At 41.4% G+C, this 27,440-nt stretch overlaps 1 protein-coding gene across 5 annotated transcripts in view; it reads left to right on the forward strand.

The window, feature by feature from the left end:
• Positions 1-6,558: 6,558 nt before the first annotated feature.
• Positions 6,559-27,440, forward strand: part of FSD1L (fibronectin type III and SPRY domain containing 1 like) — a 65,437-nt gene continuing 44,555 nt past the window's right edge. For 3 of the 5 annotated variants that reach the window (XR_006792187.3, XM_045882821.3, XM_045882823.3), the window contains exons 1-3: positions 6,559-6,770; positions 23,185-23,280; positions 26,205-26,336. Coding sequence is in view for 4 of the 5 variants with exons in the window: in XM_045882821.3 (XP_045738777.1) it covers positions 6,756-6,770; positions 23,185-23,280; positions 26,205-26,336 (243 nt within the window). In the remaining variant the exon portion in view is untranslated. Of the gene's footprint in view, positions 6,771-23,184; positions 23,281-25,800; positions 25,947-26,204; positions 26,337-27,440 lie in introns of those variants that run through there. The other 2 variants (XM_045882825.3, XM_045882824.3) reach the window with 2 other exon arrangements.

A 27,440-nucleotide genomic window follows, 5' to 3' on the forward strand; every position in this document is an offset into this window, starting at 1 on the left:
ATGTCGCGGGGGGGGGGGGGGCGGGTTCAGGGAGGCTTTAGAGGCACTGAATAACCATGGAATTATTTTCTAAGAAAAATAACACGATGTGCTTTTAGATGAAGGGTTGATAAACTATGGCCTGTCAAATCCAGCCCCCAACCTATTTTTGTAAATAAAGTTTTATGGGAACACATGTCCAATCCTGTATGTGTTGTCTCTGGCTGTTTCTCTACAGTGGTGTAGTTGCGTCGTTGTGGCAGAAATCATATGGCCTGCAAAGCCTAAAATATTGACTCTCTGGGTGTTTCCAGAAAAAGCTAGCTGATCCCTGTTTCAGGTGACTTAGGAAGAAAGCCAAGTTATTATTTTTTCCATAGGACTGAAAAACTACTTAAAGATGTATAATGCTGAGATAAGCACTGTATTCTAATGGTGGTGGTGGTGGCAGAGTCGGGATGGGGGGGTGGAGGGTTTGGGGATCTAACCCGGGAAGGTTAAGGGACAGGGACTAGAAGGGAGACGTCTGGGCCTCTGGGTCCCAGACTCATCCCACTCATGTCCTTCCTATTCCTCCTGCCAAATCAAGTTTCCTAAAATACCCCTTTGCTCATAAACCTGTAAGTGGCTTCCCACCTACAACATGCTCAAATCCCAACACCCCAGCCTGGAATTTAGAGACCATAACGATCTGACCCCTACTAATCTCTCTTTCCACACCTTGCCTTTTTTTTTTTTTAATCGTGAGGAAGTCATGCCAAATTTGAATTTATATCCCAAAGCCAATTTGTCTTTGATTCTTTTTTTTTTAGTTTTTTTTTTAAATGTTAATTCCAGTATAGTTACCATACAGTGTTACATTAGCTTCAGGTGTACAATATAGTGATTCAACAATTGTATGCATTATTCAGTACTCATCATGATAAATGTGCTTTTAATCCCCATCACCTATTTCACCCATCCCCCCACCCTTTGATTCACTTTTTTTTTTTTAAGAGAGAGAGCGTGTTGGGGAGGGGGAGAAGGGAGGGGTAGTGAGAGAGGGAGAGAAAGAATCCTAAGCAGGCTCCATGCTTAGCACGGAGACCAATGAGGGGCTTGATCTCACTGCCCTGAGATCATGACCGGAGCTGAAATCAAGGGCTGGATCCTTAACCTACTGAGCCACCCAGATGCCCCTGATTCACTTTTGTATAAGTAGAAAAGTAAACATATAAAAGTTTTTTTTTAAGATTTTATTTATTTATTTGACAGAGAGAGAGACAGTGAGAGCGGAACACAAGCAGGGGGAGTGGGAGAGGGAGAAGCAGACTCCCCACTCAGCAGGGGCCTGATGCGGGACTCGATCCCAGGACCCTGGGATCATGACCTGAGCCGAAGGCAGTCGCTTAACCAACTGAGCCACCCAGGGGCCCCTTCTTTTTTTCTTCTTTAATAAAAGTTTGATAACAGGAAACCAGGCTCAGCGTTCATATATGATGCCACTGTACCTAAGTTAAAACTTAAAAACAAAAGAAAAATTTATAAATGTGTTATTTACTTTCCTACAGTAGACATTATCCATTTAAATTTTGAAAAAAACTCTGGCTAAAATTTTTGTTTTGTTTTTAAATTGTAATATAAGCTTCCTCCCACATTGCTATGTATTTTTCATAAAGATAATTTTTCATGCTGCAGAATATTCCATCACTTGTATGTTCCAATGTTTTCTTAACACTTCTCCGATATTGGGGCATTGAGGGCTCCTATTTCCATTCATTTCATCTCCTATCTCCGTTCCCCAGAGTTGTTCTTCTCGGTTCCCACCTTTGCGCAGGCTGTTTCCTTGGCTTGGAGAGGGTCCTATCTTCCCTTCTCGTTGCTGTCTTAAGTTCCCCCTTCCAGCTTTAGTTCTGGCACCTTCCCTCTTCAAGCTCCTATTGCTAGGGAAAAGCCCTGCGGAATGAGAGATGGGTTTCAGGTCATGATCTCAGGGTCGTGAGATCCAGCCCCTCACTGGGCTCCATGCTGGGCATGGAGTCTGCTTAATGTCCTCTCTCTCCTTCTCCCTCTGCCTGCCCCCCACCCCGCCCCCCCACTCATGCTCTCTCTCAAAAAATAAAAATAAATAATTGATAGCTACCATATATTATGTACTTTCCATAAATTGGGCATTATTCTAGGTAAGCACTTTACATACCCTGTCATTTATCTTCATGACAACCTTTCAGCTGGGTATTATTAATACTCTCACTTTACAAATAAGACCACTGAGGTACAAAGAGGTTACCCAATCGCCAAAGGCCACACAGCTGGTAAGTGGTAGACTTGGCACTTGAATTCAGTCTGGCATCAGAATCTGGGTGCTCAGCCCGTGGTCAATTCACTAGGGCCCTTTACCTCCCAAGTCTCCATCACTCAGTCTCATTCTGATCCACACCATTCTCAAAGTATATGCGGAGGGAGAAGGGCTGCTGAGTAATGTTCTCACTAGGAACAGTGAGCCTGTTACTCTGGCGGGGGGTGTGGTGGAGGGTGGGCTTTGTGCTCGGTCATTCTCTGAACAAGATGTGTCCAACGGCATTTCAGGAGCCAAGGCAGGCTGTAATGGAAACACCTGTGTCTCCCAGACTTCACTTATCTCGGTGTCTCCAGTGCCTAGCAGAAAACAAGCCATCACACACGGAGGAGGTATTGTGACGCAGCAACATCATAATGGCTTCAGTTTAGTTAACTGCCCCTTTCCTGCCCTATCCCAGGAAGGAGAGAGGCCTCTTGCAATGGACCATAAGAGAGTAGGGGTGGGTAGAAGAGATAAAGAGCACATTCCAGAGGTGAGTACAATTGCAAAGCTGAGTCAGAAAGGGAATGAATAGTCATTGGCTTCTAATTTGCAGAATGACAGAACCTCAGGGTTCAGGAAGATGTTAAAAATTATCTCTGCCATCTCCCCTTCCACTGCCTGGTGCCGCCTAGGAAAGCTCTGCCAAGCACATGCCTGGGACCTGCCACCGAGGTCCTTGCCAGCTCTGTATGGCCGTTAGAAAGTTGGACTCTCTGTTGACTGGAAATGCACTAATTGGGTCTAATTCTATTGGTGGGATGCTAGAGAACAGGTCACCTGCCTCTTCCACACCACAGCCCTAGAGAGATTTGAAGCAAATGATCATGTCCTCTCGGACATGAGAAAATTTTCCTTTCCAAGCTAAATACTCACAGGCGCTTTTAATTGTGTCTCTTCTCACACGGTTCCCAGGCTCTTTGTTGTGTTTGTATGCATCCATGGCTCCCCACTTTGCTTGGAGTTCTCCAAGTATGGAGCTAGACCACCAGCTCACAGCAGAGCAGAGTCATCCCTTCCCTCCTAGGAGAGCTTAAATGTCTACGATGAGTTACTGGGATCAGAAATTAGTACTCGGAGTTCAAGGGGGTTCCAGGACTTTTTGGCTGAGTTTGTTTTAGTCAGAAGGAGGCAGGGAAAAAGAAGAATTAGGTTTCTATGATTGGGAAGAGAGGGTCGCTAATATTTTACGAATACTTACTACATGACAGGTGCTGCTAAACACTTAACATGAATTATCTCATTTCATCAACTCAAAAACCCTGTAGGTGGTACTGTTATGATGCCTCTTTCACAACTGAAGAAACTGAGGCTCAGAGACGCTCAGGGTTTTCCTGGGTTAGGTGGTGTATGCTAAGATTCAGGCCAGATATTAACAGGGAGAAACAGGTGGAGATTTGGGGCTTCAACAAAGAGCAGCATCTGGCCAGAGATTATGCTTCAGAAAAGCCGGGATAACAATGAAAATGGGACTTAGGGGTGAGAATAGGACTTCTAAGGCCTCAAAAACCAAGAGGGGAAGGAAGCCATCCAAGGGTGACACAGAAGGATATGATGTACAAGGGAGTAATAATAGTAATAGCTATCATTTGTTAAATGTGTACTAAGCTCGATGCTTTACATATGTAATCTCCTTAATCCTCACAACAACTATAACTGGGAATGACTACTATGATCACTGTTACAGATGAGGAAACTGAGGCTTATCTAGGTGAAAAGACCCACTGAAGATTACACAGCTGGTAGGCGTTGGTGTCAGTTTTTAAATTCAGACTGCTGACTCCAGGCCTGTGGCCCTATACTGACTCCCAAAGGGGAACACTGTTGGCAACACTTAAGGAAAGGAACTTTCTCTCCCAAGAGATGGGAGAATCCCAGAATTTATGAAGGTACTCAGGGTGCAGGGGTGACTCCTGGCAAGAGAGGACAGAGAACCTGGTTCTGGAAGAGACAATTTTGCCAGACTCTTTACATCAGCAGTGTCAATCCTGAGGTTATCCTAACTTGATGTTTCCTCAGAGAGGCATTCCTGGAGGCCCAGGAACCTCAACAGAATAAATACCTATGACTAGATATGCTATCTCAGAAATAGAAACCTAACGGTTAGAACATCATCTGTTTTTATGCCTCTGTAGTTGCTTCTCCTTTTCTTTTCTTTTCTTTCTTTTTCTTTCTTCTTCTTTTTTTTTTAACAATTTCTTTCTTTCTCTTGGTTCAATGGTTCTCAAGCTTTAGTGGCATCAGTCACCTGAGGACTTGTTAAAACACAGATTCTCTGGACCCTCATGCCAAAGTTTCCGATTTCATTAGTCTGGGGATGAAGGTTGAGAATTTGCCCTTCTAACAAGTTCCCAGATGGTGCTGATGCAGCTGGTCTGGGGATTACATTTGAGAACAGTGGCTTTACTTTATTAGTAAAGCTACTTTTGAAAATTTCCAAATTGACTTAGCTGTAAAAAGATCAGTACAGAAAAGGCAAAGGACTTGCCCATAGGCCAGAAGCAGCGGGAGTGGGTTGGGGGTGCAGACTGAATGCCCAGCCAGGTGAGTACTGCTGCCAGAGAGCCCGGATAGGCAGGGGAAGACAGAAGTCACAGCCAGAAGAGACAGGAATAAGGGCAAGCGGAAGGCCTGAGTGAGCTGGGCAGGGAAGTCTGTCTGCCTGAAGAAATAGAGATCTGGCAAGGGCAGAAGTCAAAAGGGGCAGAGCTCTTATCCAAAGCTGCAGGCTCCTGGCTGGGCTGCAGGGAAAGAACTAGAGGAGTGAGGAGGCAAGGAGCCAGGAGTGAGCTACTGGGATGTGACCTGTGACAGTGTTCTGGCGATCACATTTCAGCAGCGACTTGCTGTCTCCAAAGCCTCCTTCTGCCTCCTCCTGTGGTTATACCTATCAGTCATAAAGTGTCCAGGGGTTGCTCTCTGAAGTAAAGTCCTTGCAGCAAGAGAACTGGGGACAGCACTAAATGCTGTTTCTTGCCCTTAATGATGTGTCCCACAGCAGAAGGCAGGGACAGGGCTAGGGCGCTCACAGTCCTGCAGTTTGACCTCTAATGTTCTGCCATCCCTAGGGGGCATTTCTCCCTCATGGGAAACTGACTCAGCTGCAGTGAGTACGCAGTGCGGAGAAGGGCCTTCATGCTTGCAGCCCTGCACTAGAGGCTGGCTGCTTGGCTGCCCATTGCTCCTCATGAAATCGGGGTGGCTTGGATAGGAGGCTCCTTTCCCTTGATACCAAGAGACGGAGCATCTCTCTGCAAGTTTGCACGCCATTACTCCTTTCGGCCGTGGGAGCAAAACTATGCACATAAGCCCTCCCTGGGCCCTGCCTTTAAGCACTGTCCACCTAGCTTGAGCCAAGTCCCCGTTTTCCCTTTTGTGCCCTTCGTCCTGTTTCTTGTACATGTCTGTCCAGTAAAAAAAGGATTTATTGAGTGCATACTAGGTGGCAGGCCCTGTGCTGCGGATACAGATCGAAATGGAGGATTGAGGCCTTTCTGTTTGGGGAAGAACATTTTCAAGCCCACCTCCCCTAGCTTTCTACAGTCTGGATGGTCCCTTCAGGCCAGACTGAGCAGGTTCTAGCTCCCCACCAGCAACTATAATTTACTGGTCATTAATTATGTACTGGGCACTTCAAATCTGTTATTTTATCCTCACAACGCTCTGCAAAGTCAGCATTATCAATCTTATTTTAAGGAAGATGAAATAGGACCAGGGAGAGTGACTTGCTCAGAATCACAGCACGATACCCACGAGGGCTCTCTGGGAAAGGTCTACTAGGCTCCACTCCCCATGTTTCTGCCACGTCCCTACAGGCCTTTCCCATGCTTCCACTGCATCCTCTACCCCAGCCCTTTCCTTTTCACCGGACAGTGGGCCTAGCCTAGCCTGGCTGCTCCTGGGCAGCCAGTGTCAGGGGCGCTTTAGATGCGTGCAGGATGGAGAGGCGGCTGATCGATCTCAAGTGTCAGACCTTTCCTTCCCCTGCCCTCCCCACGGGCCCGGCTGCTGGATGCCCAGTGATCCATTGCAAGGCCTGCAGCGATAGCGCGCGTGCTGGAGGAAAAATGATGCGAGAAGGAAGGAAAGCTTCAGTCAAGGGACCCGCGGCCCTAAGGGGCGAGCACTCCCTCGTTTCTGCCCCTCCCACCCAGCAACGGACACCCTCCGCCCCATCCCGTCCCACGGCCGCGCGCATGCGCAGGGCGCTCCGGGCGCCCTCCCTCCCGCGGGCCGCCCTTTCACCCTGGCAACCGCGGCGCGACGACGGCGCGCGCGCGGGCTGGGCGCGGACCGGGCGGGGCCGGGCGGCGCCGGTGCAGGCTGAGGCTGAGGCTGAGCCGGCGGTGGAGGAAAGCGGTGGCCGCGGGGACGGTGTTGGCGCGCCCGACTTCCGTCCGCCTCGCCGCACGATCTTTCGACGCGGTTTCGGGCCCAGCGGACTTCGTCCCTGGCCATGGACTCCCAGAAAGTAAGTGGGGGAAGGAGGCGCGGGGCCGCCGAGGTTGGGGGGAGGGTGGGCGGGGCGCCCGGGGCCGGGTGGGCGGTGGGCGTGCGGGGCTGGCCCGGCCAGGCTGGCTGCGGCGCCGGCGGAGGGCGAGGCTGTCGGGTCCCCCCACCCTCCGCTCCTTTCCCCGCGAGAGCAAAGCGGCGCCCGCCAGGCTGCGGGGACCGCGCCCGGTGACTCAAGCTGGCCTTTGGCCCTGGGCCCTGCCTCCTGAGGGGAAGAAGGGAGCTGTCCCCATTTCTCAGGCATTTTGTGCAGCGCGCTAGGCCCCCTTTGATTCTCGAGCCTCCCCGCGTGCGAGCGCGGGTGCATCCCTCCTTAGCAGAAGGCGAGGCGCACGGGGTCTCCCTGCTGACGCCGAAGCTGATGCTCGGTTCTCGACGCAGCCGTCTTTCTTGGCCCAGTACGTACTGCTTTAGGTCAGGAGCCACATCTCCGCGCCCCCCGCTCCCACCCGCCTCGTGACCCGTTCGCAAGCAGGTCTTGATGTTTAGTGTTAGTTGAACTGGGAGAGGACGCAGCAGTCCCACCCTCTTCGACTGGTTTGTTGCTAGTCACAGTTACCTTAACGCTTGGTGTGGCCTGTTGTATACTTTCCGAACAAGTTAGGGAGAGGATATACAGAACTAGTAATTTCAATTAAGGAAAAAAAATGTTTCGAGAACATAGCCAGTGTTTTGAATACAGTTAGAGTTATGAATATTCAGTCATGATCCCTGTATAGAAATCAACCACCCCTGTTCTCTTTGTTAGATGATAGTAACTGAAGTATAGTATAGGAGGCGAACACAAGTGTTATTAATAATGTAGCAGGGAAACACAAGGGCATATTCAAGAGGCCATTATTTTCTATTATTAGATGGAAAGCACTGGAAAAACTTACTAGACCATGTTCACCTCCTCAAGGAGCACTGGGGACACGGGAAAATCGTGTAGTGATGTGTTAAGCATTGACTGTTATAGTATTTTTATTTATTTATTTATTTTTTAAGATTTTGTTTATTTATTTGAGAGAGAGAATGAGATAGAGAGGGAGCATGAGAAGGGGGAGGGTCAGAGGGAGAAGCAGACCCCCCGCCGAGCAGGGAGCCCGATGCGGGACTCGATCCAGGGACTCCAGGATCATGACCTGAGCCGAAGGCAGTCGCTCAACCAACTGAGCCACCCAGGCGCCCCGTTGACTATTATAGTATTTTATTAAAGTTCATATGAATTTAATTGTATGCGTGCATCTTGAAACTCAATTGGGTATACTCAATTTTCATTTCCATGACTATTAGACATATGTAAAAAATTACATTTTGTGTATTTTGAGTAGATATATGTTTAAAACATCTCTGCCTTGGGGCGCCTGGGTGGCTCAGTCGTTGGGGCGTCTGCCTTCAGCTCGGGTCATGGTCCCAGGGTCCTGCGATCAAGCCCCGCATAGGGCACCCTGCTCGGGGAGGGGCCTGCTTCTCCGTCTCCCACTCCCCCTGCTTGTGTTCCCTCTCTCTCTGTGTCTCTCTGTCAAATAAATAAATAAAATCTTTAAAATAAATAAATAAAACATCTCTGCCTAAATTGGTAAAACATTTCACAGCTTATTTAACTTTTCAGGTAAAAGTCGTATGATAGCTGAATGGATGTTGTTAGTTCTGGGCAAGTGGAAGGGCAGAGACTTGGGTTCCATGCTGCTATTTACTAGCTCTGTGATACTGAGCAAATCACTTAACTGTGATTAATCTATTTCCTCGTTTATGCAGTGAAGTAAGAATATTTTATAGAGTTACTGTAAAAATCAGGTAAAATAATTCGTTATGAAAAAGTGTTTTAAAGTTTACAAAGACAAGGTACTAATACTCTGTGTGTTGTAAAATATAATTTTAAAGAGTATTTTAATATGGATCATCTTATTTTGCCAGGGCATGCATTATCCCTCACTTCAGTAAGGACTCAAGAGTTGGAATTTGTGGCTCCTGCAAGGTCCTATCACTAGCCGTGAGACTAAGATCTGAACTAATCTGGTCTCATTCCACATGGTGTTTTTGAGTAGCTGCAAGTACCACGAGCAGTTTCCCCAGAGGTAGCGAAGAATTAGGTGTTCTTTGTGGTAACTTTGAAAATCACCTTCTCAATGTTAGAGAATGTGTTGAACTTCATTTCATTTGTTGGTATCAAATAATATTTCTAATAAAAAACTATTTTCTTCTATAGCTTAAAACGAGAATCTGGTGTTAATGCTTATAACCAATTTATTGCTATGAATTTTAGCATCTTTTTCTCATGAATTACTGCAGAATCAATTATATACCTCAACTAATGATGAACTGTGTATTTCTTTTTAAGTAGTACACCCCTGGCATGATTTTTCTTCCTTGTTATAAAATGTTACAGTGACCGGCGCCTGGGTGGCTCAGTGGGTTAAGTGTCTACCTTTGCCTCAGGTCGTGATCCCAGAGTCCTGGGATTGAGCCCCGCATCGGGCTCCCTACTCTGCTGGAGAGTCTCCTTTGCCCTCTACCCCTCCCCCCGCTGTGCTCTTTGCTCTCTGTCATGCTCGCTCTCTCAAATAAATAGATAAAATAAAAATAAAATAAAAAGTTATAATGAAAATAGTAGCAGGGATGGTACTTTAGTCACTGTAAGGAAAATGGTAAGGTACTGCAAGTGGCAAATGGTGAGGATGGCTTGAATATACACCTATTAGTAAGGCATTGGGATGTGGGCTTTAAATTATTAAGAGGATGGCTTTGGAGCCAGGTCTCCAGTCTTACTACCAACTATGAGCTGAATGAGCTTGGGTAATTTGCTGTGTGTCTCTATTTTCCCATCTATAGAATAGAGATAACAATTGTACTTACCTCAAAGGGTTATTGTGAGGATCATGTTAATTTTTAAAAATCCTTGGTGCCTAGCATACATTAAGTACTGTTGGCTCTTGTTATGTATTTCATAATCTCAACTTCAAAATAACTTTCTCCTTTTGTTGATAATTTGTATAACTATTTTTCTAATCCAGTCTACCATTTTTAACCTTTGTCCTTAAGTTTTAAAATATGTTTTCTGTTCTTATATCTGCAATAAGTGATTTCAAATGGTGGTGTCAAAGAAGAGTTGTTAAATCCTAATTGAAAGAGGATTGGGAGTTCTGACTCATGCAGTCTGACAATAGGGGTTAAGTTAACTGGACAGTCTTACAGAAGCTTGATGGTGGCTAGTCAGCAGATGGATTAGCTTGACCAGCTGCTTTTTTGTCTGTGAAAATAACTTGGACTTCAGTGTTGTGTTAGCAACAGATGCTCTGTTTGAGTAGGGGAGGAAAACATAATTGCCTTGGGTATGTAAGGCATACTGTTGGATACAGAAAACCACAGTATTATCTCCTAGAAATAAACAGAAGGATTTTGTTTATATCGAGTTTCTGGGACACTTTTGCGAACAGGATGTGTTAGGGATAGGTGGCTTTGTTTGATACTCAAACCTTTTGATTATGTCCTTAAGTGGTTTTAAGATAAAATCCCAAAGGTTTCTGTACCTGATTAAATGCATATGTTCAAAGAAACCAATCAAACAACAGACATTTACACCTTTCTAGAATCTTGGCCCTTAGAATTTGAGTTTAAGGTTTTGCACAGGAGATCATTTGTGTTCATAGGGGTTCCTGTTTCTAGGAAAGGTACATGCTGTAGGATAATAATGGTGGAGAGGAAGGGAGAGAGGTTGCCAAGAGCATACATTGTAAATTGTTTGGTTTCTCCCACTTTTTCCTGCATATTCTTTACTTTCTACTTGGAAAGTGGTAGTGATAGGTGAGGGTTGACTATGCAAGACCGGACAAATGTAGATTGGGGAGATTGAACTGAATAGGGGGAGTTTTATTTTTTACTTTTTATTTTTTTCTTCAAGATTTTATTTATTTATTTGACAGAGAGAGACACAGCGAGAGAGGGAACCCAAGCAAGGGGAGTAGGAGAGGGAGAATCAGGCCTCCTGCGGAGCAGGGAGCCCCATGTGGGGCTCGATGCGGGGCTCGATCCCAGGACCCCTGGATCATGACCCGAGCCGAAGGCAGACGCTCAACGACTAAGCCACCCAGGCGCCCAGAATAGGGGGAGTTTTAAAGCATGACAGGCTGTAGCAAGTAGCTGTATACACGTGGCTTCCTTATCCCAGTTTCCTCCTCTACCCTGGTATTTGCTCTTCTTTTCCTTCATATTGTACCTTAGCAATTCAGAGACCTCCACCATATCCAGAAAACCAACCATTTTCATGTTCCAAAATTACTTCTTCTTCTCAGTCAAAAAAATATTTCCTAAAGAAAGGAAAGAAAAATGAAGTCAGCACCCCTAACCCCTGTGTTGTTCAAGGGCCCTTGATGAGTATTGTTCTGCATCCAGTATTGTGTTAGACTGCTTTAAACCCTCATGATAGCTCATATTCCAGTTGCACATCTATATGGAAAACCAAACTCACAGGCTAACTGACTTCTTCAGGGTTGCACACTAGCAAGTGATAGTCTGAATTTAAGCCCGGTCTTTCTTCACAGCCCAAGCTTTTTTCATTACCACCCTTCTTTCCTGAATCCTTTGTCTTTAATGGTGATATGAGTAATTAAAATTTAAGATGTTAATAGGAATGAATCCCTATAGTTTTTTTTTTTTTAAGATTTTACTTATTTCTTTGAGAGAAAGAGAGAGCGAGAACGCTCGTGCATGTGCACAGGAGCAGGGGGAGGGGCAGGGGCAGATGGAGAGGGAGAAGCAGAGCCCCTGCTGAGAAAGGAGTCTGACCTTGGGCTGGATCCTAGGACCCTGGGATCATAACCTGAGCTGAAGGCAGACGCTTAACCGACTGAGCCATCCAGGCGTCCCTATAAAGTAGTTGTTTTTTTTTTTTTTTTTAAAGAAGCTAATTAAATCTAGTGAAAATAGTTGATAGAAAGTAATAGAACATGATTTATATAAAACCCTGGAATTTGGTCTGTCTTGATGCCCTGATAAAATCATTATTTTTCTAGTGTGTGTATGTGTGTGTGTATGTATCTGTATCCCCTCTCTCCAGCTCTTTTTCTTTTTTTTTTTTTTTTTTAAAGATTTTATTTATTTATTTGACAGAGAGAGACAGAGAGAGAGAGAGGGAACACAAGCAGGGGGAGTGGGAGAGGGAGAAGCAGGCTCCCCACAGAGCAGGGAGCCCGATGCGGGACTCGATCCCAGGACCCTGGGATCATGACCTGAGCCGAAGGCAGTTGCTTAACCAACTGAGCCACCCAGGCACCCGCTCTTTTTCTTTTTTGAAGGAGGGTCTTAGCTTTATAAAGTAGAGCCGTGAACAGGAAAGTACAAGTGGAGTTTTATATACCCTACCCAAATGCAACCGCAGTCATTCCCATGGAATGGATCAAAGTAATCTGGGATATACAGGCATGAGGTACCCTCTTCAAAGGACCGTACTGACATACTCTTGATCACTATATTTAAATACAGATATGGTTTTTTTTTTGAACTTGGGAGTTTTAAAAAATTGGAAATAACAGTTGACCCTTGAACAACACAGGGGTTAGGGGTGCTGACATGCCCCTGACACAGTTGAAAATATGCATATAACTTTTGACTCCCCCAAAACTTAACTACTAATAGCCTACTGCTGACTGAAATAGTAAACTGGAAGCCTATGGGTAACATAAACAGTCATTTGGCATACATTTTGTATATGTATCATATGTTGTATTCTTACAATAAAGTAAGCTAGAGAAAAGAAAATGTTAAGAAAGTTATAAGAAAAGAAAAATATATTTACAGTACTGAACTGTAGAAAATCCATTTATAAGTACACTGATGCAGTTCCAACCCAGGCAGTTCAGAGGTCGATGGTGAAGCAGATTCATCCATCCGTCTTTCTTTCTTTCTCTTTTTTTTTTTCTTTCTCCTTCTTTATTTTCTTCCTTCCTTCCTTCCTTCCTTCCTTCCTTCCTTTCTTTCTTTCTCTCTCTCTTTTTTTAATTTTAATTTTAACACAGTGCTTCTTTGCAATGCCTGACTGAATGTAAGCAGGATTATTCATGCAGTAAACACATATTGAATGTTTGCCATGGTGATAGATAATCCACTCCAACCTAGGGTGGATAATATTTTAAAGTTGGTAGATTTTATCTCCAGCTTTCTTTTTGTATGTTTTACATTCTTAGTTGGCACTCTTTCTCATTCTCAGTTGGCACTCAGAGCCACAGTGTTCTGATAGAACCTGGTCTTAGTTACTGATACTTGTTGATTGATAGCTAATTATATTTTGAGCTAATTTATAACAAGGTGTTAGCACTGTGTACTTTTGTTACATTATAAATATAAGTAATAAAAAGCTTATTGTAGGAAAATAGGAACTATAGATAGATGAAAATAAAATGAAAATCACCCATAATCCTGCCATCCAGAGATAACCTGTTTTAACATTTATAGTATTTCATTCCAGTTTTTTACATGTATATAGAAACTTATGAAGACTATGGTATTATGCTATGGTAATACTGCTTTATAGTTTGCCTTTCACTTAATATAAATCTTTTATCGTGTTAGTATTATTCTACACTTAATTCAGAATTCTTTGTATGGATGTATTGCTTGGTTTTAATTTTTTTTAAGATTTTTTATTTTTTATTATATATAGAGAGAGAGTACAAGCAGGGGGAACGGCAGGGAGAGGGAGAAGCAGGCTCCCTGCTCAGCAGGGAGCCTGATGTGGGGCTCGATCCCAGGACCCCGGGACCATGACCCGAGCCGAAGGCAGACGCTTAACCGTCTGAACCACCCAGGTGCCCCTATTGCTTGGTTTTTAATCAGTACTCTTTGTTGTATATTTATGTTGGTCCCAACCTTCTAGTGTTATAAATAACACTGAGATGAACATCTTGTAGCCAAGTCTCTGGTTATACCTTAAATTATTTACTTAGAATAAATTTAGTAGAAATGGAATTATTGAGTCAATGTTTCTAAACTTTTAAAAATCTTTTGGTATGTATTGCCAAGCTGCCCTTCAGAAGGGTTGTTAGTTTATACTAACCCCTGTCTTCATTTCCACTGCACCTCCCTCAGTTAGATGGTGGGACCTCTGGTTTCTTTGGCTGAATGTGAGCTTCCTAGACTTCAGTGAATGGAACAACCAATTCAAAGGTCACTGTGCATGGATAAGGCTTCTTTAGCTTGTCACTCGTTATATTTCTTCAGATCCTAGGTGGGAGAGTACCTCTTCTGTCCTGATGTCTTACAGCTGGGCTCAGGGCTTAAAGGCAGAATTCCCTACCAGGTCTTTTACTAGATTTTTTTTCTGTGGATCACCTCAGTTGCCTCTGTAAATAGGTAGTGTTAAAAGAGGGCATGGCTTTCTACCATCTGGCTATTTATGATGATCAGATTCCTGAATTCCTCAGCAATATATAATTCTCCTTTTTTAGCTCTTCACATAACATCTGAGCAAATACTTTTTTTTTAATTTTAATTTTTTTTAAAAGACTTTACATATTCATTTGACACAGAGAAAGAGAGCGAGAGAGAGCGCGCTAATGGGAAGCAGCAGAGGGAGAGCCCGATCCCAGGACCTGAGACCATGACCTGAGCCGAAGGCAGACGCTTAACCGACTGAGCCACCCAGGCGCCCCTCTTTTTTTTTTTTTTTTAAGATTTTATTTATTTATTGGACAGAGAGACAATGAGAGCAGGAACATAAGCAGGGGGAGTGGGAGAGGGAGAAGCAGACTCCCCGCTGAGCTGGGAGCCCCATGCGATGCGGGGCTCCATCCCAGGACCTGGGATCATGACCTGAGCTGAAGGCGGATGCTTAACGACTAAGCCGCCCAGGCGCCCCTGAGCAAATACTCCTATTTGCGTTGCCAGAGCTATGGGGAGCTGGTGAGATTCTGGTTGTCTAGCTTATCAGCTGGATAGAACTTTGTGGAATTTAACTCTTATTACCTAATTCAAAGGAGAAGTCTATGGTGTGGTGTGATGCAAGTGGCATCATTCCTGGTGGCATTAGGATATTTTCCAGGAATGTTGTATCCTGGTTTCATTGATCCCTTTGCTCTGATTGCAGAAATCCTGTGCTTGTTTTGTACACTCCACGGCAGTGGAAGCAGCCTAGGGTCATATAAAAGTACAGGCAGCTTCCTAGATTTGAGTTGTGATGGCCACTTGATAGCTGTGTGATCTGAGAAAATTTCTTAACTTCTTTAACCTTCCTTTTCCTCAACCATAAAATGCAAAGACTGATAGTACTTCTTAAAAATCTGTTGTGATGATTAAAAAGATACTCCATGTTGACAGTTTAGCACAGTTCCTGGCACCTAGAAGGTGCTTAGTGAATATTACTGAAATTTACCATAAAAATAGTTTGACCCTCTTAAATGGTAGATTGGCTAGTGATATTTGCTGTGATTACAGATTTGTGTATTTCAGCAGTCTGGAATACTAATGTAGAATTTGAATCAGAAATCTCTTGGTGTGAGTAGGTGCTGGTGGGAAACACAGGTGTCAAAGTGTTTCTCTAATTATGACCACATGGTCATGGAGGTCCTCAGATTCAGACTAGCATATAAGCCTGGGTATCATGGTTTTCTGCCACTGGTTCTAAGAACAGGAAGTTTCTGCACCGTAATTTCAGGGGCTGGTTACACTGGATAGTTTTCAAGTAAGTAACCCAAGCTGGCAGTTTTTTGTTGGATGTAGCAGAATTAAGACAGCATTTGAATTTGTCATCTTCACATATATTAAGCTAAAACCATTAGAACCATGCCATTTCAAATGTTGGAAGTCATCATGTTCTCACATGTATAAGATGATATACTTGCAGTAAGGTTGCCCTTGTATCTGGCAGGGTGGTACATGTTACAATTTGTTGATCAGTTCTAATTTTTACAATCTTGAAGTAAAATCTTAGTCTTTTTGGTGCCCTTAGATATTCTTTTCATGTACCTCTGATCTTTATTTTAGGTAGTACAGTGTAATAATTAAGAGCAACAGACTCAGGAGTCAGACTGCCTTAATTTGAATCCAGGCTGCCACATTTTAGCGCTGAGATCATGGGCAAACATTCATTTAACTTCTCTGTACCTCAGCTTCCAAATTAGAAAATGGGGATAATAATAGTGTCCTATTTCATAGGATTCTTGAGAGGATTAAATGAATTAATATATGTAAAGAGCTTAAAATGGTGCTTGGCACTTAAGAGTATAAAAGTGTTATTTATTATTTTGCTCGGAGGCTATTGTGCTTTTACTTCATATGATTTATTGTGACTATAAGCATAACATTAAGCTATGCTCCTTTGAAGAGGGTACCTCATGCCTTGTACATCCCAGCATCCTAGATTTTTGATCCATTCCATGGGAATGATTGCAGTTGTGCTTGGCTGGGGTGTATACTCCCCCCACCGTACTTTTTTTTGGTTTTTGTTAGCGTAGCACTTACCTTAGCCTATTTCCTTAGTCAAGTAATTGACTGGCTCAATCTTGATATAGTAGTTTTATTTTTGAGATCCTGGTAACTGTGGATCTTGACCAAAGGATAATGGCTGAGATTGCCTGTGCACCTTCCTTTGGAGATATATGTCCTATATATTTTACTGTGATCCAGCAGAATTGGTATTTGGCAAAGCATATCTTCAGACCTATATCACCTAGAACCCTTAGTCATGGCCACCTGAAGTCTTGCAAAATATAATTATATTGGAACGTGGTGGGAGACTTGAGGTCTGAGATGAAATCTGAGACTCTTGTAGGCATCCTTTCACAATGATAGAATCCCACAGAGCAGATGTCTTCCTTCATCATCAGGGTTTTATAATAACTGAGGCTAATATATATCACACTGAGCTCATTCCATAAATACCTTTTTGGAACTTGTCTTAATGATGGAACTTTTTTTTTTTTAATTTTATTTATTTATTTGACAGAGAGAGACACAGCGAGAGAGGGAACACAAGCAGGGGGAGTGGGAGAGGGAGAAGCAGGCTTCCCGCTGAGCAGGGAGCCCGATGCGGGGCTCCATCCCAGGACCCTGGGATCATGGCCTGAGCCGAAGGCAGACGCTTAATGACTGAGCCACCCAGGTGCCCCAGTGTTGGAACTTCTTTTAACAATACATCATGTATATGTTTTAGAACAGTGCTTATAGGCAGAGGAACTGATAGGTGTGAGGGTTCCCAGGTGGGAAACAAGGCATGTTAAAAATAAGGCTACGCAGCTGGAATGCAGCAAGGAAGAAGAAATCTGGTGTGAGTTGAAGCAAGAGAGGTAGGCAGTGGGAAGATCATGCAGGGTTTTACAGAGTATGTAAGGTTGTGTTAACAGGTCATGTTAAAGATTTTCAGTTTTATCCAAGGACCAGTGGAAAGCCATTGAAGACCAACTATTAAGCAGGAAGAGTGATGCTATCATATTATTCTAGCTGCAGTATACAGAACTGGTTATTGGGGAGAAAGAATGGATCACAAGCCAGTTAAGTTTTACAAGAGTGTAAGTAGAGATATGATATTGACTAGTACTAAGATAGTAGTAGTGATTATAGAACTATTTAGGAGGTAAAATTCACAGGACTTGGTGACTACACGTAGAGAACAAATGAAAGGAGAGGATGTAATGATGATGGCCTAGTTTCTGATTTTGCAGCTAGTACCACGATTTGCAGAGATAGAACACTAGAGAAGGGCTCTGGTTTAGTGGGGGACATTATGACATGTTGAGTTTTGAACTGCTTATGAGACATCCAAGTGGAGATTCCAAGTAAGCAGTTGGATGAAAATGTTCTGGAGCTCAGAGGAGAGGCTCTGTATCTGATGGTGCTCCGATTATGCAGAGCTTACATTACATTCATTGAGGCTTTTGGCTTTGTGCTTCCTCCTCAAGTTCTTTATCATTGCTGTGTCTCCATTATAAAAGCTATTGATTAATTGTGGAGGCCCTAAAGGGATAAAGTGGGGTAGAAAACTCAAAAGGATTATGTATCTTTTAATTCTTTAAAACTTTAAAATTCTTTCTCTAAGTTTCTGAATATAGATATCCTGCCCTGGCATGTTGCCAGCCATATTTAGAAAACACTTTAACAAAATTATGTTGGATTTGATACCTATTCAGCTAGCCTCCTGTTGCATACCTTTTATATATTAGGCACACACTATCCCTGTATACACCTCTTCTCTGAGTCCCACCACCTACAGAAAACTTTAGCTGTGTAGCACATACACAAGCTGGAGTTAAGTTTCAGAACTCAGTTCATGGAATCCTAATCCTTTAGTTTTTATAAGTTTTGGTATTGGTGGTGGTACTTAAATATTTTGGTTACTTGCAGTTTGTTTCCCAGTTCTGCTCAGCTCCAAGTTCCTTAGTTCTTTCTGTCTTCATGCCATTTTCACCCTTAGTCTAGCCAGTCCCTGTTCTTATGAGGACCAGAATGGTTGAAGCCCTGGTCCCCTAGATAATTTATTTCTCATCCCTTCCTGATGAACTTCCACTATAGGAGAATAGTAAATATGAGTTCTTAATTATAGTCTTTTGCAATTGATCATTCTCACCAGATTAAAGGGCAAGTGGCTTCAGAGCTTCTGGAGCCCTTCAGCAGTCTATCCTTGCAGAACTTTCAGGATACCTTCCTTTCTTCTTAGAAAAGCTTAGGGTAGAGGCAGCACTTCATCTGTATTTGCTACCAAGGTCACATTGGTTGCTTTGGGTTCTGACTCTTAGTCATCTGGATGATCGTTTCTTCTGCAGCCATGTTTTCTTTTATTTTTTAAAAAAATTTTATTTATCTGAGAGAGCACGTGAGAGAGGGAGCATGGGGCAGGGAGGGCAGAGGGAGAGGGAGAAGCAGACTCCCTGCTGAGCGAGATCACTACCTGAGCCGGAGGCAGACGCTTAACTGACTGAGCCACCCAGGTGCCCCACTGCAGTCATGTTTTCTAATACATTTGGTAGCTGTTAAAATACAGGTGACCTTAAATGCTGAGGCTCCAAAGCCCTCTACAGCTGGCTTGTCCATTTGTAGAGCATCTCAGTGGTGTATATTACAGCAAGGCTCCAAAGCTCTCCTTACCTAGAGATTGGAGTAACACCCCACCCTGAGAATCTCAGACTTCAGTCTTTGTTACTTTGGCAGTAAGGTAAGCTGTTTTTCTCAGGATGTGGGCCCTTTATTTAGGTGTTCTGTGGTAGACCCTCATTCTGTACTAGAACTCCCAGTGAAGTGCAAAATGTGAGCCATAAAGCGTTTTCTCTTCAAAGAATGAGATGATGTTTCCCTGAAATAGTATATCAGCCTTTAAAGACCTTTCCTTCCCCACCACTTTCTGGGGGAGCATGGTATTTTTAAAGCCTTAGGTAATTCATATAGAATACCATTACCCCAAAAGCTTTAACACACAGATCATAGGGTTTCTTTCCAGAAATATTGCCAGTAACACTTCATGGGCCAGTACAAATTGAGAAAGGTCATTTTTCATTTTCTGGTGGTAGCAGAATTTTGAATGAATGAAAGGGGAGTAGTCTTTACCATTAGATTTTTTTTTTTTAATAGTCTTTAACCATAAGATTAACTGTAATCTCAGGGTATTATATCTTGGAGGTATGGGGCAGTACCATACACGGAGGATCCTGATGATTAAGTTTGTATAACTTATATGTCAGCTGTCTTCAGGTGCAGCTTTGTTTTTGTCAGATACCAACCTTGACATGGACTTTTAAGTTTTTTCCAACCAAAACCAATGAGCAGTATAAGTTTTACAGGAGAGAAGAGTAGCTTTCTCTTGTTATGGTATTAGAGGGATCCTGAAAGGAGAGCTGCTTATGCCTTGGTTTGTTTGTTTGTTTGTGTGTGTGTGTGTTTGTTTTTGAGAGGTGGTAATATTATATTACTTTTCCATTTCTAAAGGTAATATTTACATAAATAAAAACTGAGAAATTAGTGAAATTCTGATAAAGGAATTTGGTTGTAACATTTTAGCTTATATTCACATACAGCTATTATAATTCAGGAATCTGGCATATGGTAAACATATATAGAAATTCTGGTATTCCAAGAAAAAATTCAGAAAGCTTTTGTTTATTATTAACTGCAAATTAAGCAGATCTATATAGGCTCTTTGCCCTCCCTGTCCCAGTCCTAGAAACATATGGACTATTTGGATGGTTTAGGCCTCTAAAGCTATGTCCAGTATGGTAGCTTTGAGCCCCATTTGGTTATTGAGCACTGGAAATGTGACTCATTTGAATTGAGATGTGCTGTAAGTGTAAAATACACATCAAATTGTGAAGACCTAGTACCAAAAAGGAAGGAAAGAAGGAATTTGGTAATTGTTAAATTTTGATTACATGTTGAAATAATATTTTGGATCAGTTGGGTTAAGTAAAATATTAAAATTAACTTCACTTAAGTTTTACTTTTTTGATGTGGCTACTATTTGGCCCTCACTATATTTCTGTTGAATGTTGCAATTGGTAAAGGCTGTATTCTTCCCTCTAACATTACTGTGAGAACAGAGTCTAATAACCTTCAGTAGGTGGGTAACTTTTTTTTTTTTAAGATTTATTTATTTGAGAGGGAGAGAGAGAGAGAGAGAGAGAAAACAAGTGGGGGGAGGGGTAGAGGGAGAAGCAGACTCCCTGCAGAGCAGGGAACCTGACTCGGGACTCGATCCCAGGCCCCTGGGATCATGACCTGAGCTGAAGGCAGACGCTTAACCAATTAAGGCACCCGGGCGCCCCAGTAAGTAGGTAACTCTTAAGAGTATAAAGGATTTAGCTTGAAAACTTTAATAAAAATTAAAGCATTTAGATGTTTTTGACTATACCCAGTAAATAGCTGGGAGCTTTAAAATGGTAGGAGGCTTCTCATTAAAATGTTTGGAGCTTAGAGGTTACCTAGCTGAGACAAATAGGCTTTAGCTATCTCCAAAGAATTTTTGCTGCAGAATTCCCGAAATACAGAGTTTGTTACTAAATTTAGACAAAAAATAAAAGTGGAAAGCTGTTTTGTACTAGAGAGGTTTTTTGGATTTGTTTGTTTGTTTTGTTTTGGCTCTGAACTAGTTCTGCCTTTTTTATATACCAATGCTTCATAGTTTTTTTGTGAAATTTCCTTCAGTGTTTGTTGAACTCACATATATCCTGGTGATTGAAATTTAGTTACTGAGTTGACTTCATTGGGCCTAACTCCTCCTTTTCATGGGATAAAATTTCTCCTAGAAGACTTTTCATTTTTACTTTGAAGTTCACGAGTATGCTTAGCACTGGACAGAGCTTAACCTCAAGCAATGATTCTCTATTACGGAAATTCTAACAGTTTTATGTCATGAAGAGTCTTAGCAAACAAAAATTTTAAAAGAATCTATAATTTATTGTATTGATATTTCTTATGATGGGCAAATTGGTTAGACTTAGAGACAGTATTCTAAAGAGGTAAACTGCATGGATTTTGGAGACAGAGCATAATTTTTAACTTCCTAGCATTTGCTACCATTTTCCCATCTGTACCATATGGATGTGGACCCCTACCATTAGGAGCGATAAAAAGGGAGACAGCTATAGTCCATTTACCAAAAAGAGCCTAGTCTCTTTTTTTCTTTATAAAGATTTCTTTATTTATTTTAGAGAGAGAGAGCAGGAAATGAGAGCCAAGAGTCAGGGGGCAGAGGGAGAGGGGGAGAGAGAATCCCAAGGCGACTCCTGCTGAGCCCAACCCGGGGCTCGATTTCATGACCCCAAGATCATGACCTGAGCTGAAATCTAGAGCCAAACGCTCAACTGAGAGAGCCCAGTCTTAATTGAAGGTTACTCTACACAGTCCAGTGATTGTGCAGAACCATTTTTACTCTTCTTTTGTGTTTTTAAATAGATATAGAACCAACCTTGGATGAATAACTGGAAGACTAAGTCCACTGCCCTCCTTTTCTACATCTCTGTACTACCATTCTTGCCCCTACAACTATGCCCACTCCTGCCCCAAGTCCCAGCTTCATTCTGCCCCTCTGCTGGTTGTCTTTGTATTCAAATCTTGGTGCACCTGTTTCTGGGAGGAACACCAACAGGATAAACAGCTAACTCTTGGTGTTAATCTTCTTTCATAGCATAATTTCATTGTATTATTATACTAAAATACCACCAGTGGTGAGGATGGGAAGAAATAGTATAGGGAAGTGAATACAGCAGAGAGCCCTAGGCAGCCTCAGGGATGATGATAATACCTGCTTATCTCCAGGGATTCTTGTGAGAAATGAGAACTGTTGTGATTATTTTTAATTTTTTACTACTATAAGGCCTTATGAACATTTATTAAAATATTATCCCTTTATCAGTTTATTTCCTGAGCTCTTTATATATAGCTCTTTATCAATGTCTGATTATATTTTGAGGAGAACCTTTATCACAAAGTGATTTAATAATGTTTATTAAACATTATTTATTATTAAATTATTTACATTTGTAAGTGCTTACAGAAACAAGGCTTGTGCTTCTGGGAAAATTATAAAGTACAAGTACTTGCATTTGATTTTTACTGAGAGTACAAGTACCTTGTATGGATTTTGCTATTACTACCCATGAAGAGTTACTGAACAACTAGACCTGTGCTGTCCAATATGACAGTACTTGTCACATGTGGCTATAAAAAGTGAAAATAATTAAAGTTAAAAACAATAAACTGAGTTCCTCAGTTCTGTCTACATTTCAAGAGCTCGTTAGCTTCATATAGCTATTGACTACCATTTTGGACAGCCTATATAGGATATATCCATCATAGCAGAAAATTTTATTGTACAGCACTGAGCTAGAGAGTGTGGGAAGATTAAATAACCAAGTGTTTTATTTAAATAGGAAGCACTATCAAAAAGTCTGAGGTATTTGCTACAAAAATTACTTAACTTATTTATGGGTTTACAGCATCTGTAAATATTGCAATGAATATTATAATTTTAGCTACAAATTTATCTACTTTCATATTTCTAAAGTGTTTTTTATTTTTATAAATAAATAAAATGTCAACTTTTACTGCCTCTTTGTTTTTCTTCCTTGTAGCCTAATATCATATTAGAAAGTTCCATTTGTTTTTGCAACATTTAAGGATTTGGTTTTATTCCTTGGCCCTGGCCCTGTGACCTAAAATAATACTATTAGTATTAAATAATATTGATCATCTTCAGTATGAACGGTATGGTGGTGATTAAAATGTACCCTAGAAATAAGAGGTTGTAAAGCAGCACAAATACATATCCCATCTTTTGTAATTATAGGCCTTTGGAAATTTAACAATGAGAAACTTTACATTTCTCCTCTTGCATGGTTTGTTTAGAGAATTGTTACGTTTATAACTCTCTTATTAAAATATCATAATGCTAAGTGTCTTTCTTGTTTTAATCCTAGGAAGCTCTACAAAGGATCATTTCAACCCTGGCAAATAAAAATGATGAAATTCAGAACTTTATTGATACACTAAACCAAACACTAAAAGGAGTTCAGGTATTAATCTTTTTAAAAATGTTTGTGTAATATGTCACAGTGAATGATTGTTGGGCCAAATCAGAAGTATAAATATACTACATTAACTCTAGATTATAAATTAAAGGAGGTGAGAGTAAGGTTTTTCTTTTATTTATTTAAATGCATGTGCTTTTTTTTTTTTAAGATTTTATTTATTTGAGAGAGAGAGAGAGAGTGTGCACGCACAAGTGGAGGGGAAGGACAGAGGGAGAGGGAGAAGCAGACTTCTGGCTGAGAAGGGAGTCTGATGTGGGGCTCGATCCCAGGACCCTGGGATCATGATCTGAGCTGAAGGCAGACACTTAACCAACTCAGCCATCCAGGCGCCCGCCTCAAGAGTAAGGTTTTTAAATGGTAGATAAATAAAAATGTTTTCCTTACTATTTCTGTACTGTCAGTGGAAAGGTCAAATAGTAAGGAAAGAAGAAGACTGCAATAGTAGTTGGTAGGGAATATTATAGTGCTCACTTTTGACCCTTTCCATTGTAGATTTGTCTTTTGTAATTCCAATTAAGAACAAATTATATTTTTTCGGAGTACTGGGAAGTTAACCATTTCTTTTACAATAAATAGTGGAAGGAAAATGTGGATGGTAAGAGGTCTACTTATAGAACTGGAAGAAAGTAAAAAATAAAAGTAAAAAAGTGCCTAATGAGAAAGAGGAATACTTAAGGAAATGGTCCCAGGTTTGGGGAGATAATCCATACTGTATATAATCAAATGTTGATGAATATGCCTTAGTGAATTTAATGGTCATTTTTTGGTGAAGTAAACAAGATTTATAGGACACTTGTTGACAGTAAATCCTTTTCTATGGTTTTTGTTTGAATCTAGGTTATTGCCTGGGTCTTGGCCTGTTAAACCTTATGGTCCTTGTATTTCCTTTACTTCTGAATTTGTTGTAATTGAAGTTAGTTGATTAAGATCTTCACCACTTTAACTGTCTTTCCCAAACTATTTTACTGGAAAATTTGGTGAATCTATGAATCTACTGTCTTTAAATAAGCAAAGCTCGTTGTCCTAAGGCTCTTGATCTATATATAAGAGAATCATCACATTTGACATCTGGAAAAAGAGACTGTGAGCTAGCCCAAACTATTTTTCTGGTTAGTAAATTATTAGTATTCTACCTTAGAATCCAGAAAAAAAATAGAGGGGGAATTTAGCTACATTCTTGTCCCTGGAGATGGGAGCATAAGAGGTAGTAGGCAAGAGACTGTAAGGATGTGCCCATTGGTTTGAGTAGTCCATTCTCTTTTTACTGATGAGTAAGCTGAGGTCCAGGAATTTAAGTTGTTTGTCCGAGGTCACACTGTTACTAAGTGGTTAATGCGAGATTTGACGTAGGTCCTTTGCCTACCAGACTGCACATTTCTTTTGCCACAGCTTGTTCTTTATCACTGTAAGTCAATTAGTAAAATGATTAACACCACTTTTGGTAAGACTCCGGTGAGGTGATGTCTGGCTTTTATAAAAATTAATAAGCAAAAGGGGCACCTGGGTGGCTCAGTCGTTAAGCTTCTGCCTTTGGCTCAGGTCATGATCCCAGGGTCTTGGGATCGAGCCCCACATTGGGCTCCCTACTCTTCTGGAGAGTCTGCTTCTCCCTCTCCCAGTCCCCTGCTTGTGTTCCCTCTCTCGCTGTATCTCTCTCTGTCAAATAAATAAATAAAATGTTTAAAGAAAAATTATAAGCAAAAGATTGGTTTATGTTATTACAGTAGATGCTACGTATTAGTTCTCTTAACCAGTGCCAATTCTCTGAATTGAATGATTCATCTAAATTGAAAAATGCCTGGGGCACCTGGGTGGCTCAGTCGTTAAGTGTCTGCCTTTGGCTCGGGTCGTGATCCCAGGGTCCTGGGATCGAGCCCCACATCGGGCTTTCTGCTCAGTAGGAAGCCTGCTTCTCCCTCTCCCACTACCCCCTGCTCGTGTTCCCTCTCTCGCTGTGTCTCTCTCTGTCAAATAAACAAATAAATAAAATCTTTAAAAAAAAATTTAAAAAAAAATTGAAAAATGCCTAACATAATTTCTTCTGTGTCATAATTGCTGCAAGTGTGGGATATTGCTCATCTAGAGATTTCACACATATTTTAAGTTATTGTTGAAATACCAGCATCTTGCTTAATTGAGGCAGTGAGGAACTCTGGGAAGTCAGCAGGCTTGAAATGCTTTATTGATTCTACCTCCGGTAACTAGTTGTGTGGCTTTGGGCAAGTCACCTTTCTGTATTTTAACTCCTAAAATTTAGGAGTTTGACTACAAATTCTAGTCAGTAGATGACTTCTGAGTTCTTTCGAGCACTAAAATTCAGTGTTTGATAAATCTCTTACATCCAGTAAGGAATTGCTTGGTCTTTTAAGTTCTGTATATCTTAAGTAAATGCACTGGTTTAGACAACCTGAAAGATTTTAAGAGTTCACAAAATTAGCCCCGTCCCTGTATGTGCACACTATTCTTTAGTTATGAAATCAAAATCTCGAATATTTTTATTAGAATGCACCATCGATGATTCTGATGCACGACAAGGGTCACGAACCACTGGCTTAGGGTCTGGTCTGCCTTGGAACCTGAAGGTCTGGACAAGTTGGCATCCTTAAAACAACCTTTCACGTTGTCTTGTGGAAACAGTGTTCTAAAAGGTGAAAAGAATATGGTCTAGTCCATAAAAAGCTGCTTAACTCACAACATAACTGCGAGAGTGCTGTCAGCATTAGCAGCCAGCTTCTAGGGTTTACTTATTTTTAAAGCCTATGTCACATACTAGAATTTTGTTGTTTATATGATTTTAGCCTGAGGTAGTTTATACTGTGAATCTGTTTTCTCCTTTGCTAAGCGTATCTTTTAGTTTTCCAGTGTTTGACAGCTTCAGTAAAATCATTGTTTTGTTTATTAAACAGGAAAATTCTTCTAACATACTTTCGGAGTTAGATGAAGAATTTGATAGTTTATATTCTATTTTGGATGAGGTGAAAGAAAGTATGATTAATAGTATCAAGCAGGAACAAGCTCGTAAGTCACAAGAGTTACAGGTGAGATCACTTAACATATTTAAATATGAATAATTTTAGTCTAATACTTGATTTATTGACAGCAAAAATCAGTGAATTTCTATGAATAACTACTTTTATCTTCTAGAAAAATGATTATTAACTTTGTTTTGGTTATAGATATCTTGTTTTTTTCTTAATTGTGATAAAAACCCAAGATTTACCCTTATAACCATTTTTAAATGTACAGTTCAGTAGTGTTAACTCTGTTGACATTGTTGTGTAACAGATCTCTAGCACTTTTTATCTTTTAAAACTGAAACTCTATACCCATTGAACAACAACTTCCTGTTTGCCCCTTACCCCACACCTGGCAAACACCAGTGTGTTTCCATGATTTTAATAATTCCAAATACCTCATATAAGTAAAATTATTCAGTATTACGGCTCAGGTCAGGGTCTCAGGGTCCTGGGATTGAGCTCCGCGTCAGTCTCTCTGCTCAGCGGTGAGTCTGCTTTTCCCTCTCCCTCCTGTGATCTCTCTCGCTTTCATTCTCTCTCAAATAAATAAATAAAATCTTAAAAAAAAATAAACTGAGATGTGACCTATAACATTATGTTAGTTTTAGATGTACAATGTAGTATTTTAGTTTTTATACATAGTGCAAAATGACCACCAGAGTAAGTCTAGTTGACATCCATCACCACACAGTTATACGTTTTTTTCTTGTGATGAGAACTTTTTTTTTTTTGTGATGAGAACTTTTAAGATCTACTCTTTTTTTCTGAGACTGTTCACAAATCATTGCTTTAAATGTATGTCATATATTTTTTTCATCAGTTTCAGAGGTAGAATTTAGTGATTCATCAGTTGCAGATAACACCCAGTGCTCGTTACATCAGGTGCCCTCCTTAATGCCCATCACCTGATTATCTCTTTCCCCCACTCACCTCCCCTTCAGCAACTCTCAGTTTGTTTCCTATAGTTAAGAGTCCCTTATGGTTTGCCTCCCTCTCAATTTTCATCTTATTTTATTTTTCCTTCCTTTCCCCTATGTTCATCTGTTTTGTTTCTTAAATTCCACATATGAGTGAAATCATATGGTATTTGTCTTTCTCTGACTGACTTATTTCGCTCAGCATAAT

The sequence above is a fragment of the Mirounga angustirostris genome, unplaced genomic scaffold (assembly GCF_029215605.1).
Source record: "Mirounga angustirostris isolate CCGP_5_RB_7025 unplaced genomic scaffold, mMirAng1.0.hap1 SCAF_15, whole genome shotgun sequence".
In the NCBI taxonomy this organism is placed as follows: domain Eukaryota; kingdom Metazoa; phylum Chordata; class Mammalia; order Carnivora; family Phocidae; genus Mirounga; species Mirounga angustirostris.